At 42.2% G+C, this 17,308-nt stretch overlaps 1 protein-coding gene across 2 annotated transcripts in view; it reads right to left on the reverse strand.

Moving 5' to 3' along the window:
• DNAJC5 (DnaJ heat shock protein family (Hsp40) member C5) overlaps positions 1-17,308 on the reverse strand; it is a 73,463-nt gene that overhangs the window by 15,961 nt on the left and 40,194 nt on the right. For both annotated transcript variants that reach the window (XM_063147440.1, XM_063147441.1), the window contains exon 3: positions 1,498-1,615. In XM_063147440.1, coding sequence (XP_063003510.1) covers positions 1,498-1,604 — 107 coding nt within the window. In that variant the 5' untranslated portion in view covers positions 1,605-1,615. The remainder of the gene's footprint in view (positions 1-1,497; positions 1,616-17,308) is intronic.

The following is a 17,308-nucleotide window of genomic DNA, read 5'->3' on the forward strand; positions in this document are numbered from 1 at the left end:
ATGCTGGGGAGACCATTACATGGTCAATGGCACTGCCTCCTCCTCTGCACAGGTAAGTAAAGTGGCCTCTTGATTTGTCCAAGGGGCTCCCATGGAGAGCGTAGAAGTTGTGATGATATAGGAATTCTAGGAACTTTACTCCCTGCTTGTTATATTTACTATCGATGGGACTGTGAGCTGTTAAGAAGATATCTTTCAACTCTATACCGAGTGGTTGCAGGAGCCCCTCTGAGACTGCGCCTATTTTCTCAAACAATCCACCTTGAGAACCCAAGGTTTGTTGTTTGGTTGTTCAGGGCGGTTATCAAGTCACACTGCACAGTTAACAAGCCCCCTGTGGACTTTCAGTCAACACACTAGCTCACAGTTCAACAAACAACCCACACTCAAGCACTGGGTGTGGGTTAGTTTGTTGTCTGAACGGCCCCTTCCTTTGCTCCTCCAACGTAACTGCTCTATTTATGACCACAATCCTAAATCTCCTCTTTAATTTTTAAGACTGTACAAAATTATTTTGTAAGACTGATGAGGAAAAGAGAAACTAAGCTCTAGAATTCATGCAAGGAAAAGCTTCAAAGGGGCACTACGTGTTCATCTTGGGATGTTACGCATAAATATTAGTGAGGCCAGCTTAACCAAGTCCCTCCCACTAAGCTGTTTTCAACGTCTTTATTTACTCCTCCAGAGATAGGAATGTAATGGGTAAATAAAAGGATCTAATCATGTTTACAAACACTGATTAGCAAAATCAGAGCTAAGAGAAAACAGGTAGCTGAAGAAGTCAAGGGAAAAAACAAGAGATATGCTGTATTAAAACATGCTTAATAGGCGAGTTAATATAACGCATATTTTCATTCTCTCTCTCACATTCTGTGAGGTCATATGAATTAAATGATCCAGTAATGAGGCAAAAATTTTTTAAAGCCTGATAGCATGAAAGCACTGAGCAGGGGGTTGGGCTTGACGGCTTTGTAGGCCCCTTCCAACTCTGCTATTCTATGAAAGCAGCAAGATTTTACAAAGTTTATTTTAAACTAAATGAAGTGATGCCTTAAACCAGAGTTTCAAAGACTTCTGGAATGACAATCAGTTGAGGTGTTGGGGAACACAAGTTGGAGGGTACTATTGCATTCATGTCCTGCTTGTAAGCTTCCCATTGGGGTATCTGGTCAGCCACTGTATGAACAGAATGCTAGACTGGATAGGCCTCTAGTATGTTCCAGCATGGCTCTTCATATGTAATTGGGGTAGATTCCTATTACCATGTTTTTGAAACCGGAAATGGCAGTTATTACTTGAGAGATTATGTTTCAGATAAACCAAGCCGATTACAGAAAGAAAGAAAGACATCTGTAGTGTTCAGCACCTATCAATAGGGAAGGAAGGTCACAGGTAGCAGAAATGTATGATGCGATAATCATGATGTGAGCTGGCTGTGTCAATTTACCCACTGTAATGAAGCATATTATGTTCAGAAGGAGCTATTAGCCGCCTTACCGGTATGACTTTTTAATATCATCTGAAGTAGCATTCTTGTCCAGTCCTAGAACATGGTACAACGATTCCCCAGACGTAGACAATGAACGTTGCCTCTGGTCTCCCATCTTGAGCTAACCTAGGAGGAAGAAACAGAAAAACGTTTAGGATATGGAGTAAAATCAGCTCATAGCCTTGGCGATACCAGCATTGCACAATGGGCAGAGTGCTGAACTTGGGATTAGGGACAGCAGGGTTGGTGCACTGTTTCAAGCTCACTTGGTGACCATTATCAGCTCCCAGTCTAATCAACCTCAGAGGAGCATTGAGAGGATAAAGATCAAGCCCCATTTATCCTGCTCCGAACTCCGCAAAGGAAGGGCATGGCACAAAAAGTTTATAATCTTTCACTTCCCCCAGCCATTTTTAGAGGAAGGTTTTGTTACTTTTAAGCACCATCTTTGAAAAGATGAACATGCTATTTTTGGTGATCCCAGCATTATTTGTTAAAATCTCGTATCTCAATTAAAAAGAGTTGATCTGTAGCCATCAGCAGTTACCAGAAGCATTCAACTAATTTGCACCAACAAGGTGTTAACAAAAACTACAGCACACAGGCAGCACTTTTACGGTGACAGTAAAAAATGCCTTCAAGAACTGAAGCAGCACTCCAGCTTAGCTCTAGATGGAAATTAATGCCTATCCCACATCTATTTTCTAAGTAAAGCAGCTTACTCAATTACTCTTTGTATTATTTGACGAATTATTATGAGAGCATTGATGTCATGTTAGAACGTCATTACCCATTCAAAGCTACTTTGCTATTGAGTAATTGATGCAATTACCATAGTAGATCAGACCAATGGACAACTGGTCCATCTTATTGGTGCTCTGTTTCAATGACACCAAACTAGATGCTGCAGAAAAGTTCACAAACTTATTATGAGGTCAATATTCAACCCTTACAATCCATCCCTTGTATATTAGAATTGGAATATACAAAGCACAACCATGGAAGGTAAGCTTGTGGAAGTGATGCCTAGAAATCAATGACAGCCCTATCCATCAGGCATCTTGACTTCAGCAAAGCTTTCGACAAAGTGTCCCGTGATATTCCGATTAACAAACTAGCTAAAAGCGGGCTAGATGGAACAACCGCCCAGATTGTAAACCACCCAGAGAGCCCTGGCTATGGGAGCGGTATATAAGTTTAATAAATAAAATAAATAAATAAACTATTAGGTGGATTCACAGTTGGCTACAGAATCAGACTCAAAGAGTACTTATCAATGGAACCTTCTCAAACTGGAGAGAGGTAACGAGTGGGGTGCCGCAGGGATCAGTCCTGGGCCCAGTGCTCTTCAACATTTTTATTAATGATTTGGATGAGGAGGTGTAGGGAACGCTTATCAAATTTGCAGATGACACAAAATTGGGTGGGACAGCTAATACCCTGGAAGACAGAAACAAACTTCAAAGTGGTCTTGATAGGCTGGAGTGCTGGGCTGAAAACAACAGAAAGAAATTTAATAGGGATAAATGCCAAGTTCTACATTTAGGAAATAGAAACCAAAGGCACAAACCAAAGGAAGTGAGGCAGGTGGCTACTAGGAGGAGGGCTTTCTCCGCTGTGGCACCCCGGTTGTGGAACGAGCTCCCCAGAGAGGTCCGCCTGGCGCCTACACTGTACTGCTTTCGTCGCCAGCTGAAGACCTTTTTATTCACTCAGTATTTTAACACTTAATTTTAACTTAAATTTAAATTTTACTGTTTTAACTCTGTATTTTAATCTTATATCAACTTTGCTGTGTGGTTTTATCCTGGTTGCGCTTTTTATATTGTATTTCGTAATTGTGTTTTAACCTGTTGGGTGTTTTACTGTGGTTTTAATTTTTGTGAACCGCCCAGAGAGCTTCGGCTATTGGGCGGTATAAAAATGTAATAAATAAATAAATAAATAAATAAACAGTTACAAGATGGGAGATACTTGGCTCAGCAATACTACAAATGAGAAGGATCTTGGAATTGTTGTAGATCGCAAGCTGAATATGAGCCAACAGTGCAATATGGCTGCAAGAAAGGCAAATGCTATTTTGGGCTGCATTAATAGAAGTATAGCTTCCAAATCACGGGAGGTACTGGTTCCTCTCTATTCGGCCCTGGTTAGGCCTCATCTAGAGTATTGTGTCCAGTTCTGGGCAACACAATTAAAGAAGGACGCAGACAAGCTGGAGCGTGTTCAGAAGAGGGCAACCGGGATGATCAGGGGTCTGGAAACAAAGCCCTATGAAGAGAGACTGAAAGAACTGGGCATGTTTAGCCTGGAGAAGAGAAGATGGAGGGGAGACATGATAGCACTCTACAAATACTTCAAAGGTTGTCACACAGAGGAGGGCCAGGATTTCTTCTCGATCCTCCCAGAATGCAGGACACGGAATAACGGGCTCAAATTAAAGGAAGCCAGATTCCAGCTGGACATCAGGGAAAACTTCCTGACTGTTAGAGCAGTACAACAATGGAATCAGTTACCTAGTGAGGTTGTGGGCTCTCCCACCCTAGAGGCCTTCAAGAGGCAGCTGGACAACCATCTGTCAGGGATGCTTTAGGGTGGATTCCTGCATTGAGCAGGGGGTTGGACTCAATGGCCTTGTAGGCCCCTTCCAATTCTGCTATTCTATGATTCTATGACTGAAGCCAACCTTCACAAGCTAATACTCTCATGCTCCCTGATTACTTCAACTGCCCCTTTCTGTACCTTTTCCATCTCTATCATCATCACCATCACCTTGGGACAGCCAGAATTGCATATAATCCTCTAAAGTTGGACATACACAAATATTATAAAACAGCAAGGAAATGGTCTATGTTACAGAAGGCGAGTTTTCAAACAGCTCTGAGGGTTTGACCTAAGAACATAAGAAGAGCTCTGCTGGATCAGACCAATGGTTCATCTAGTCATAGAATCATAGAATAGCAGAGTTGGAAGGGGCCTACAAGGCCATTGAGTCCAACCCCATGCTCAATGCAGGAATCCACCCTGAAGCATACTTGACCGATGGTTGTCCAGCTGCCAGCACTCTCTGTTTACCCAGTGGCCAACCAGCTGTCAATCAGGGACCTACAAGTACGGCATGGTGTAACAACAACACCCCACCCACGTTCTCCAACAACTGGTGTATATAGGCTTAATTGGTTTTTCAGACTAAGCATTTACCACACTACACTTGCTAGCCCTGTGGGGCCTACATAACTCAGGAATAGTGGTCAGCTCAATTCCAGTTCATAGAAAATGTTGGAGCTAGAAGGGGATTCTGAATCCAGGAAGAAGCTGTAGGGTCTATTATTTAAATCTAAAATAGAAAACTTCACTTTGGAGTGAGGCAGGGGCCTTCTAGACATAGTGAGAAACATGTGAAGCCTCATTACCATCTAGTAAGTCAACTATTAGAATATATTTTAAGCACCCCTTGCAGAGCCCTGTATTATATGACAACCACAACAGATGTTCCAACATTATTCATGAAGTCAGGTAAGACAAGACATATCAAATGGCTCAAGGCTGAAGAAACTCAGAGTAGACACAAAGTCTGTCTGGCATGCTAATGTAGGCCGAACAAATTCAGCGTTTGCAGAAGAAATTTGACATTTCTTGCTGTCCCAGGTGGCTGGGAAGCATTCCATGTATCTAGTGTGAAATAGGATCATCATTCTGAGTCTACACAATGTGATAATGACTCATGGATGAATACCTCTCATACCCTTGAGGCCAATAGATGACGATTTCAACTTACCAACAACCCAGCACCGTTATTTTATCTACCATGGAATGATATGCTACAGCTTAAAATATAAGCATTTTATGTTTCTACCAACACCTTAACTAGTTTACAGCCAACGAATGTAATATATTAGAACGGACAACCCTTGTAACCCCCAATATGAAAAACAATGCCAAAAGGGATATAGAGAAAAATAAACATCAGCTACGTCATTATTTGTAGGATTGCCTCTTCACATACGAACCTGCGCTCCAATTGTGTTCAACTTGGCTCTTGGCTCAATATTCTGTTGCCCTTTGAGGAGTGACAAACTGGAAGATGCGATAGATGCCCTCTCATCATAGTGCCTAGGCTACAGAACTCCATCCCTAGAGAAGTTCGATTGGCTACCTCTCTTCTGAGGTTCAGGTGTGCTGTGAAGACTTTTTTTGGGGGGGGGTTGGAGTAAGCTTTTCCTCTTTCCTCCTGTTGATTGATTATACTTCCAGTGATTCCATCTTGCTCTCAGTTTAATTGCATTTTTACTTGTTCTAGTACGTTAACTGCATAACTGTTCTGAGTGTTTCATTGTTCAAGGCTATGCAGGGCCATTTTAGGGCCAACACACAGTATAAATCCAATTATAAATAAATCTCCACCCTCGTCCTTACTTGGTTATGACCACAAAATTAAATTCATTGACAGCAAGAGCTATACCTCTCTAATGAAAGTCGGTTTCCTTGTTATCGACCCCAAAATCCTTGGAAACAGTCTATCTTTTATACAATCTGTCATTCTACCTCTTTTGATCATTGCAAAGTTCTATTTGATACCTTATTTATTTATTTTATTATCCCGCTCATCAAGCAAAACGATTCCGAGAGCAGCTTACATACCATCAGTAAAACAAGGCAGTCCCTGCTCATAGGCTTAAAATCTAAAAGGATAAGACACGCAAGGGAAACTAGGTAGGGAGGAAAGAGGATACTTTATCTTCTGATTATGAGATTTAAAACGATTTATGACAGTCCTCTTTTCCATGCATTGGAAATATTGTGATAAAACAATCCAAGGCATGGTGTAAACTCAGTGTTTATGCAACACCTTTTTTGTGCTACCAACATGACTGTTATTTTCTAGCCAAGTTGATCTCTCCTTACCAAAGATGGAATGAATATTTGACTATGTGAGTGCTCCTGCACAGTGTCCCATGGCCTTAGGCTGCAATGCGTGCAGGTCCAAAAATAGCTGAGCCTGGGCAAAAATCAACCCACTGCTGAAGACCCTTTTGGCCCAACAGTCTTCATCAGGGGCAAGTTGCTTTCTGCCCCGCACCAGCTATTTTTCAGAGCAGCAGGGTCTTTAACCCTGCCTTTTCGAATCAGTGAAGAGCCTCCATTGACAGGACTAGCTAGAGATAGATACTGCCTGCAGTTCCAAAAACACCTAGTGGACTTTTTCTAGCCAAATTGGTCTGTCCTTACTGATGGGACAAACAGCAGGTTTTTGCAAGCATTTTTTTTTAAGTACAGGAGAAAGCTGTCAAAGGAAGTACTCCCCCAAATTTCAACCATTTTTGAGCAAAACATCTGTTTTTGTGCATCCCTAGTCTTTACGCCTTCTTATTTATTTGAATGCAATAATGAAGGTTCTTATGGTGGTTCACAAACTTTGCTAGGGGCATGTTAATGCAATCCCCACAATAATTCAGGGCGGGCGGGGGGATTTTGAGTGAGCAGTAAAGCGGCCAGGTTTGCTGACGACACCAAATTATTTAAGGTTGTTAAAACAAAAAAGTGATTGTTAAGAGCTCCAAAGGGATCTCTCCCAGCTGGGAGAGTGGGCATCCAAATGGCAGATGCATGTTGAGGGGGAAAACCCCAACTTCAAGTATAACCTGATGGGATCTGAGCTGACGGTGACCGACCAAGAAAGAGATCTTGGGGTTATGGTGGACAGCTCAATGAAAATGTCAACCCAGTGTGCGGCTGCTGTAAAGAAGGAAAACTCCATGTTAGGCATTATTAGAAAAGGAATTGAGAATAAAACTGCCAGTATCATACTGCCTTTATACAAATCGATGGTGCAACCACTCCTAGAATACTATGTACTGTTCTGGTCACCACACCTAAAAATGATATTGTAGAACTGGGAAAAGTGCAGAAAAGGGCAACTAAAATGATTAAAGAACTGGAGCATCTCCCCTGTGAGGGAAGGTAACATCAGCTGGGATTGTTTAGCTTGGAAAAAAAGGAGACTAAAGGGAAACATGATAGAGGTGTACAGAATTATGCATGGTGTGGAGAATGTGAATAGGGAGACATTTTTCTCTCTCTCCCTTAATACTAGAACCCGGGATCATCCCAAAAAGCTGATTGGGGGAAGATTCAGGACAAATAAAAGGAAGTACCTCTTCACACAAAGCATAGTTAAACTATGGAATTCACTACCACCAATTTAGATGGCTTTAAAAGGGGGTTGGATAAATTCCTGGAGAAGGCTATCAATGTCTACTAGCTCTGATGCTACCTTACCAGCATGGCACTTCTTATGATGATTTTGCAGAAGTATATGATTCTCTGAGATTAATAGTTCAAGGAAGAATAATTGATAAGACTATGTTGAAAAAGCATCTCGCTCTGTATTTATCCCCTATGAAAGGGCTCATTTTTCAACTTATAAGGATGGCAGACAAGCAAAAAAATTCCAATAACAGATTGGACAACGAAAGTAAAACCCACTATCTGGTGATGCCATGGATTGAATGGCTTTGTCTTCCCCAAAGTAAGCAAAAGAGTCCCTTTATTAATCACCAGACATTAAAGTGGTAGGTAGCCAAATACAATTCCTTCAAATGAACACAGCAAGAGATAAAAGTTGTTTCCTGTACAGCTGTGGTTAGGATTTAACGTGCGTTCACACTTCACAAAGGCCGGTCAGAAGAGAGATATCCTGGAAAGCATTATTATTATTATTATTTATTATTATTATTTATTTATATAGCACCATCAATGTACATGGTGCTGTACAGAGTAAAACAGTAAATAGCAAGGCCCTGCCGCATAGGCTTACAATCTAATAAAATCATAGTAAAACAATAAGGAGGGGAAGAGAATGCAAACAGGCACAGGGTAGGGTAAGCAGGTACAGGGTAGGGTAAAACTAACAGTATAAAGTCCGCACAACATCAAGTTCTAAAAGCTTTAGGAAAAAGAAAAGTTTTTAGTTGAGCTTTAAAAGCTGCGATTGAACTTGTAGTTCTCAAATGTTCTGGAAGAGCGTTCCAGGCGTAAGGGGCAGCAGAAGAAAATGGACGAAGCCGAGCAAGGGAAGTAGAGGCCCTTGGGCAGGCGAGAAACATGGCATCAGAGGAGCGAAGAGCACGAGCGGGGTGGAAAGACCACGACAGTTGAAGCTCCACCCACCCCAGAAGAAAGAGTGAATTACAAATCACTGTCTGAGCCAGAGGATTGATTTATTACAATATTTATAACTGCCTTTCTGTCAGAAACAGACAACACAAAATTTAACAGTGCATATAAAAATAATAATATAAAAACCAGCCAGAAGGGAACTGTAAACAAACCAAACAAATAACTAATATGAACCAAAACCTCTACTAGAAGCCATGTTTTGGCATTCCATAGTCCAGATGCCAGAAAAGGCCCTGCCATCAACAGGGCCTCACCTGTTGAGCAGAGCACCTGGGAAGGTTCATCTAGATCAGCCTTCCTCAACCTGGGGCGCTCCAGATGTGTTGGACTACAACTCCCAGAATGCCCCAGCCAGCTGGCTGGGGCATTCTGGGAGATGCAGTCCAACACATCTGGAGCGCCCCAGGTTGAGGAAGGCTGATCTACAAGGATGAACAATCCTTAAAATATCCTGCCCACAGGCCATTTGGGGCGGGAGTCCTGAAACATTTTGGACCCATGGGCACATCTCTAAGTTTGAGAAACTTCTGTGGGTGCCACCACAAAATGGCTCCCATGGTGGGTGTAGCTAGTCACATAATGGCTGACATGGAGGTCTGACTAGTCAACGGTAAACTAACGAGAAATAGCGATCCTAGAGGCTGGGAAGGAGCGGGAATTAGCAAGGCAAAAGAGTAAAGTGGACAGAAAGAGAATGAGTAGAGGGAGAGACAGAGTGAGGAAATGGCATGTGGGGAGAGAAATAGTGAGGCTAGAGACTGGGAGGGAAGAACGACAGAGGTGAAAAGCATGCATGGGCGGAAGATTGGCCGGGCCCTGAAAGCAATTCTTTCCTTCTTTGCCTGCCTGCCTGCCAATAGCTGATTTGGTGCAGGAGCAGGCAGGAGAACCTGGCACCCTAATGTTTTCCAAGGTGGGCTTAGTGACTACAGTTAGAAGTCCCAGTGGATGCCATGACACCGATGGGTGCGATGTTGAGGACCCCTACTTTAGGGCATTAAAGGTTAGGGGTGGCAGTTCGAATTGAGCTCAGAAGCAAATGGATAGCCAGCACAGCTGAAATAGCACTGGAGCGATGTGATCAGGATGCATTTTGGGCCCTTACAGCTCCCTTCATTTATTTATTTATTTATTTCAGCATTTTTATGTCGCCATTCAGCCAAAAACGGCTCCCATGGCAGCTTACAAAAGTATTTCTTGACAGTCCCTGCCCACAGGCTTACAATCTAAAAGACATGACACAAAAGGAAAGGGGATTGGGAGGGAGGAGGAGGGGATTTATTTATCTTAATTTATCTATTAAGAAATCCACAATTAAAATCTTGATGACTGTATTTATCTAGGGTGAGGGCAGAATTTCTTACAGAATCAGCACCTTTGTGAGTCAGTGTGAAACTATTTCCAACAGAGAATCCATTTCCCGCAAGTAGGACTACATCTGTTTTCAAGTTAAGATGGCTGTTACACTAATGTCAAGGGTACCAACTGGATAGTAATTGTGAGTTCAGTGTAAGCAGACACAAAACCCTCCCACATCTAGCCATACTATTTTGAATGCCCCCACCTTTTTTTTTTAACTATTTGTCTTTAATTTGATCTTCCCTTTGGAGGCCTTCTTCCCAGAAGTCATGAACATGAATACAGCAGAACGAAACCCCCTAGCTATGCATCCCAATGCATCTAGCCCAATGTGCAGAGGCAACAAGCCGTGGCTAGAGCAATTAAAGCTTTTTTTTAAGGGAATTTCCTCCCCAGAAAATGTCCTTTCTTTGGGTTAAGACCAACAGGCATTTGTTATTTTTAGTGATACTGGTGAATGTGTGTATAATTCAGTCTTTGCAGACATTGACAGCAAAATAGGCAATTTGTTTTGCACAAAGTCCAGCTGGAAAAGAAAGAACTTAAAAGTAGATTGGCTTTTCAATCCAAATTTTAAACTCTTCCCAAATCCAAACCATCCCAAAATCCAGCCCAGCAAGACCTCTAACCTAGGAGACCCATCATTATTTGCCATTCTTAGGCAGCAAACACTCTGAGACATGACGGGCTGCCAGCTATTTTTGGATTAGGTCACTTCGACTAGCCCACACTAGATTAAATAGGCCTTTGCAAAAGGTATTTTTAAAGCACTCTACTCCCAGCCAGCTTAACTCTTTTCCTTTAGTTGCACTGGCCCATCTACTTTCAATAAAACGTATTTAGAAAAACAAACAAAAATGAATTCCATTATTTGGTTCTCAAGATCAGCACTTCAATTAGAAATGGATGCATTCCATACCAGAGGCAAATAATCAAATCATGTTCATGTGCTGGGGGCATTGTGTTATACCTTGCTTAGTGGGCTAGAAACCTACATTCAAAGGGCCAGATTAGGAAAAGGGATGGCGGCTGACAATAAAGAGTGAGGACAGATATACTATAGGAAGCTTTTGTAAAGAACCTGCTCATGCAGAGGGACTTGGGAGAGACAGCCAGCCAGAAAGGAGAAACTGTTCTAAACCAGTCGCTGGTAAGAAAGAAGGGGAGGGTTTTAAGCTGAAAGTGGGAGAGAGATGGTGGCCGCCACTCCAAACTAGAAAGTCAGGGAAGCAGATCAGGAGAATGAGTTCAAAACCAGATGGAGGGGGGCAGCCATGTTTATGATCTAAATGGGTAGGCAGACTGGGAGAAGAGGGAACAAAATTATCTTTGTAAAGGAAAGTATTGAAATAAGACCGGATAGAGTCAAATGACAGCATAGTATCAAATGAGGTGGATTCCTGCATTGAGCAGGGAAGTTGGACTCGATGGCCTTATAGGCCCCTTCCAACTCTACTAATCTATGGTTCTATGATGGTAAGGAGGAAAGCAAGGGCAGCAAAGAATTCACAGTGATCACAGAATATTGTGCCATGGAAATCGGAGAGAAATGAACAGAAGGTTCATCATAGAATAGTAGAGTTGGAAGGGGCCTATAAGGCCCTGGAGTCCAATCCCCTGCTCAATGCAGGAATCCACCCTAAAGCATCCCTGGCAGATGGTTGTCCAGCTGCCTCTTGAAGGCCTCTAGTGTGGGAGAGCCCACAACCTCCCTAGGTCACTGGTTCCACTGTCGTACTGCTCTAGAGAGTGAACAAAGATTAGAGGGATGCATGGGCAGGTCTGTAGTGAAAATGGTGATCAAAAGGAATAATAGAATCATAGAATAGTAGAGTTGGAAGGGACCTACAAAGCCATCGAGTCCAACCCCCTGCTCAATGCAGGAATCCACCTTAAAACATCCCTGACAGATGGTTGTCCAGCTGCCTCTTGAATGACTCTAGTGTGGGAGAGCCCACAACCTCCCTAGGTAACTGAATAGGAGTGCACAACAGACGTGAGAGGCTGAGTGGGATCGTCAACATGAATATTAAAATCCCCAAGGATACAGCAGGTGTCTGAGAGGAAAGGAAGAAGAAAAACCAAGTATCATGAGCTGTGCTAGACGAGAGTGAGCGCCAACGGAGGGGGAGAAGAGTTGGATGGAATGTACTTTAAAGCAGCAACAATTAATGGACAGAGAAAATAATATTTAGAGAAGCTCAGAGCACTGTATGAGCAGTACGGCAATGGAACAGATGAACTAGGGAGGTTGTGGGCTCTCCCACACCTGAGGCATTCAAGAGGCAGCTGGACAGCCATTGATCAGGGATGCTTTAGGGTGCATTCCTGCATTGAGCAGGGGGTTGGACTCGATGGCCTTATAGGCCCCTTCCAGCTCTACTATTCTATGATTTTATGAAATAGGATGCCAGCAGGCAAGAGAACGGAATTTGACAAGAGGAGGAGACATATAGCAGCGGGTGCTTAATTAGTAAATTTATTCTACCTACATTATTCCCATTTACTTGAAAGCAACAGGTGCAGAATTTAGATTTGATTTTGTGGCTAGTTTACACAGCCCAGTTTATGAGTGGCAAAATTTCAGCTCTGGCCTGAAGAACAATGTGCCTATAGACCTAAACTATACATATAGGCCTCATCTACACCAAGCAGAATATTGCAGTAAGAAAGTGGTATATAAAAGGCAGGAGCCACACTACTGCTTAATAGCGGTACTGAAGTGCACTGACAACTATTGGAGCCCATTGACGCACACCATATACCGCTTTCATACCACTATACCCTGCTTGGTGTGGCTCTTGTGTTTTATATACTGCTTTCATGGTAATATCCTGCTTGGTGTAGATGAGGCCACTGAGGGAATCCGAGACTGATAAGAGGTCTAGAAGACCCTGGGAGGAAATGCAAAAGAAAAGGATATGTTTTGCTTACCAGTAAATTTAAACAAGAGACGAGCATATGTTAACCATGTTCAAACATATATTAGAAAGAAGATGTGGGGCCTGTTCAGACAACACGTTAAGCCATGATTAGGCCACTAACCCTTTTGCAGCAAATGGTTAGTGAGCATGTTTACACCCTGTTTATGTAGCCACCACAGTTAGGAATAGTTCACGTAATACGTAGAGTCATGGTTCACATGACACATTAAGCCATAATGACTGGGTTCAGACCACACAATAACCAATGGTAGTTTAAATAATCAACGTTTGGTTATTTAACCCACTATGGGTTATCATGTTGTGTGAAGGGAGTTTAAGCAATGGTTGGTTGTTCAGCCGAAATAACCAATGCAAATAACCAATGCTGTGCAGAGTTGGCTGTTTGAACCACCACTGGTGATCACGTTGTGTGGAAAGTACCATTGGTACACCCTAGACAAACAATTGTTGCGTTTATTATTACCCCACCATTGACTATCGTGTTGTCTGAATGCAGCCAATGTTTAGCTCAAAATGCTTAATCACCGTGGCTTAGCATGTTGTCTGAACAGGGTCGGAGAACAGTTATGCATTCTACCTACTGAGGACAGCAACAAAATAATGGGTTTAAATTACATGAAGACAGGTTTAGGTTGAACATTAGGAAAAAGAAACCTCTAATAGGAGTTCAGCAATAGAATAAGCTGCCTAAGGATGGAAACTCCTTCCTTGGAAATTTAAAGCAAATACTGCAGGCACTGCTATATATCACTTTTGTGTTTAAAATCAGCCTGTCATGTTACAATATAAAGTTGACGTATTACCATCATGACCTTAATTAGACTTAACCTATAGTTGACCGAAGTCAGTCTGAAGGGAATGTTTCAGAATCTGATCACCTTTTGATTGGGACAGGGGTTGAATGGCCTATACTGAGCTCCTCTCCCAATAGTGTGGACTAACACTGGAGCTATTCACAGAACATTTAATCACCCTTGTGATCTGCCTACTCCCCTGAGCAATGTAACCTGGAGAAGAAAGATTCTGTGATTCTGAATGCAATACAACCAAAATCCACGAATTCCTGATCTGCGTGCCTCATTTATTATGCGAGTAGACAATTTGTGGATAAAGTGGCTGAAACAATCCCTATACCTGTATGACTTCCAGCAAGCAAGTTGTACTGTATGCTAAAACAAGAACTGTCACCTGCTAATTCAACCTCCAGCAGAATTCCTTCTTCACTCCCAAATATGCCATAAATATTATTTATTTATTTCATTTCATTTCTATACCACCCCATGGCCAAAGCTCTCTGGACAGTTTGCAAAAAAAACACAAAAAAACCAGCCAAATGTAGCATAAATAAAAAATAGCACAGATCATAAGCAAAAACTGCCAGACTCCACTCACCTCCTAGAGGAAAAAAATAGAAAATTAATAAGCTAGGAGCAAGGTTGGCCTGTTAACGACTTCAAAACAGATCAAAGGGAAAGTTGCAGAACTACATGGGCCTACAGCATTCTTAACATGCCTAGATAAGGAACCTAAGGACACAGAAAGCTTGCTGAAATACATGAGAGAGCCCTGTACTGTGCAATTGATTCCCCAAAATTAGCATTTATTGTGGGGGTGGGTGGGGGGATTTTTAGCAGAGAAGTTGCAGAGAAGTTACTTCCTCCCATATAACAAATAAGCTGCCGGAACCCACAGCTATACATGCAGTCCCAGCCTCATTTTGCTTATGAACCTGCCAGCCTTGAATTATTATTATTATTTATTACATTTGTATATCGCCCCATAGCTGAAGCTCTCTGGGCGGTTTACATAGGATAAAAGCAATATATATATAAATTTAAAACCACAAAAACATACAAAAACAAACCCAGGCTAATTACATATTGCTAAATGCCTGGGAGAAGAGAAAAGTCTTGACCTGGCGCCGAAAAGCTAACAATGCCGGCGCCAGGCAGGCCTCATCGGGGAGACTGTTCCACAGTTGGGGGGCCACCACAGAAAAGGCCCTCTCTCTTGTTGCCCTCCTCCAAGCTCCCCTTGGAGTAGGCACCTGGAGGAGGACCTTGGATGTTGAGCGCAGTCTACAGGTAGGTTCAGGTCAGGAGAGGCGTTCCATCAGGTATTGTGGTCCCAAACCGTGTAAAGCTTTATAGGTTAAAACCAGCACCTTGAATCGGGCTCGGAAACATACAGGCAGCCAATGCAAGCGGGCCAGAATGGGTCTTATATGTTCGAACTTTCTGGTCCCTGTTATCACTCTGGCCGCTGCATTTTGCACAAGCTGCAGCTTCCGGACCGTCTTCAAGGCAGACCCATGTAGAGTCCATTGCAGTAATCTAACTTGAACTCAAAAATAAAGTTAGAAGCAATGATAGGAACACTGTTAATTCAAGGTGTTGGTAATGACGTTTAAAGCCCTAAATGGCTTGGGACCTCGAGAGAGCGCCTCTCCTTATATATGCCTGCCCAAAACCTTAGATCTGTTGTAGGAGCCCTTCTCCGCACCCCACCAATGCAACATATACGCTATGATGGGACAAGGGAGAGGGACTTCTCTGTGGTGGCATCCCGGCTGTGGAATGCCCTCCCCTTGGACGCCCAATTGGCGGCAACACTGATTTCATTTCGACGCCAAGTAAAAACATGGCTTTTTAACAAAGCCTTCACTGGCACATTGTTTTAACTGCTTTTAAATTATATATTGTTTTAACTTGGTTCATGGTTAGTTTGTTTTTAACTATGCATATTAATTGTTTTATACTGTATGCTTTTATCTGAGATTTTAATGATATAGGATGGGATATAAATGTTTAAAATAAAAAATAAATAAATAAGAGTTGGTAATACTGCCACAAAAGTATAATAAAATAGAAAGCCTAGAAGAAAGTTGCTTATCTAACGTGCCTTGATTTTTATATACTGGAGGACAATCATATCATATGATCTGTTCCCCAGACTCAGACCTTTCAGGTAGCTCTATTTCATGGAGCCTACGGATGCGCTGTACCTTTAACAAGTGTGACTTGCTGCACACTCACCAGCCATCTGTTATGCATTCTAGCCAGGGAGGATTCCCTTGAAGTGGTTTCTCTCTAAAGGCTATGAAGAAAGGTAATCTCCTGGATTACACAGCATCACTCATAACTACTACCCGCACAACAAACAGTAAAGGGCATCTGGTTAGTCAGCAGTACTGAAAAAACAGAACAAAACATGCATCTAAACTCATCACGGTCCATCTTTCTTCGTTACATGCCTTGTTTTCCTGTAGTCTACCCAATGTTTATATGTATCATGTCAAATTCAATTTAAATTAACAAACATCACTGCTCTTTGAGTCGCTACAGTGACTCAGATTCCCTCCTTTAACAGCAAAATGCCGAACATCTGTGCTCTTGTTTCATGGCTTCATGGTGGAATCACCACACAGTACTAGCTAGTTTGGTTGCAGGGGGAGAAGGGAAAACCCAAAGCTCAGTCGTGGTTTCCATGCATTATCCCACCCATCGACCCCCCACACAAATTATTTGAAGTAACAATTCAATACTTCCAAATTCTCTGAAGCGCTGAGAATAATTCATAAGTGTCTCTTGGGTAAAACACCAACATATAACTCTGTAAGGAAACTGCAAAGATATAAATACACCAGCGTGGCGTAGTGGCTAAAGTGTTGGACTGGGAGTCGGGAGATCCGGGTTCTAGTCCCCACTCCGCCATGGAAACCCACTGGGTGACTTTGGGACTGTCACAGACTCTCAGCCCAACCCACCTCACAGGGTTGTTGTTGTGAGGATAACATGGAGAGGAGGAGGATTATGTACACCGCCTTGGGTTCTTTAGAGGAAAAAAGGCGGGATATTATTAATAATAATAATAATAATAATAATAATAATAATAATAATAGTAATATGCATGCTTTGGCACTTACAATAGCTCTGCTTTTGCAGTTCATTTAATCGTGTACTGCCAGCTGTATTTTTCAAGGTATCATGATGCTTAAAATTCACTCTCTTACCAAAGGAATGGAAATGGGATAACAATAGTATCCGATCTCAAGATCAGTCAGCTTTAGCAATGAAAATCCATCTCTGAAGCCAGCAACGTGACATACATACATCATCATCAACACCATCAACACCACCATCACCATTTATTATAAAGTGCTGAGACAACAGAACTTCAAGTGTGCCCAAAATGTCAATATTCTAATAGCTGTACTAAATCAGCAGTTTATATAGCACATGACAGGACCTTTGGATAGCTTCACCAGTTGCTTCCTCCGAATTCTCAAAGCCAATGCATCATGTAATCCTCCCATCTGCTTGACATGACATTCAGC

This window comes from Elgaria multicarinata, chromosome 1 (assembly GCF_023053635.1).
Source record: "Elgaria multicarinata webbii isolate HBS135686 ecotype San Diego chromosome 1, rElgMul1.1.pri, whole genome shotgun sequence".
NCBI lineage: Eukaryota > Metazoa > Chordata > Lepidosauria > Squamata > Anguidae > Elgaria > Elgaria multicarinata.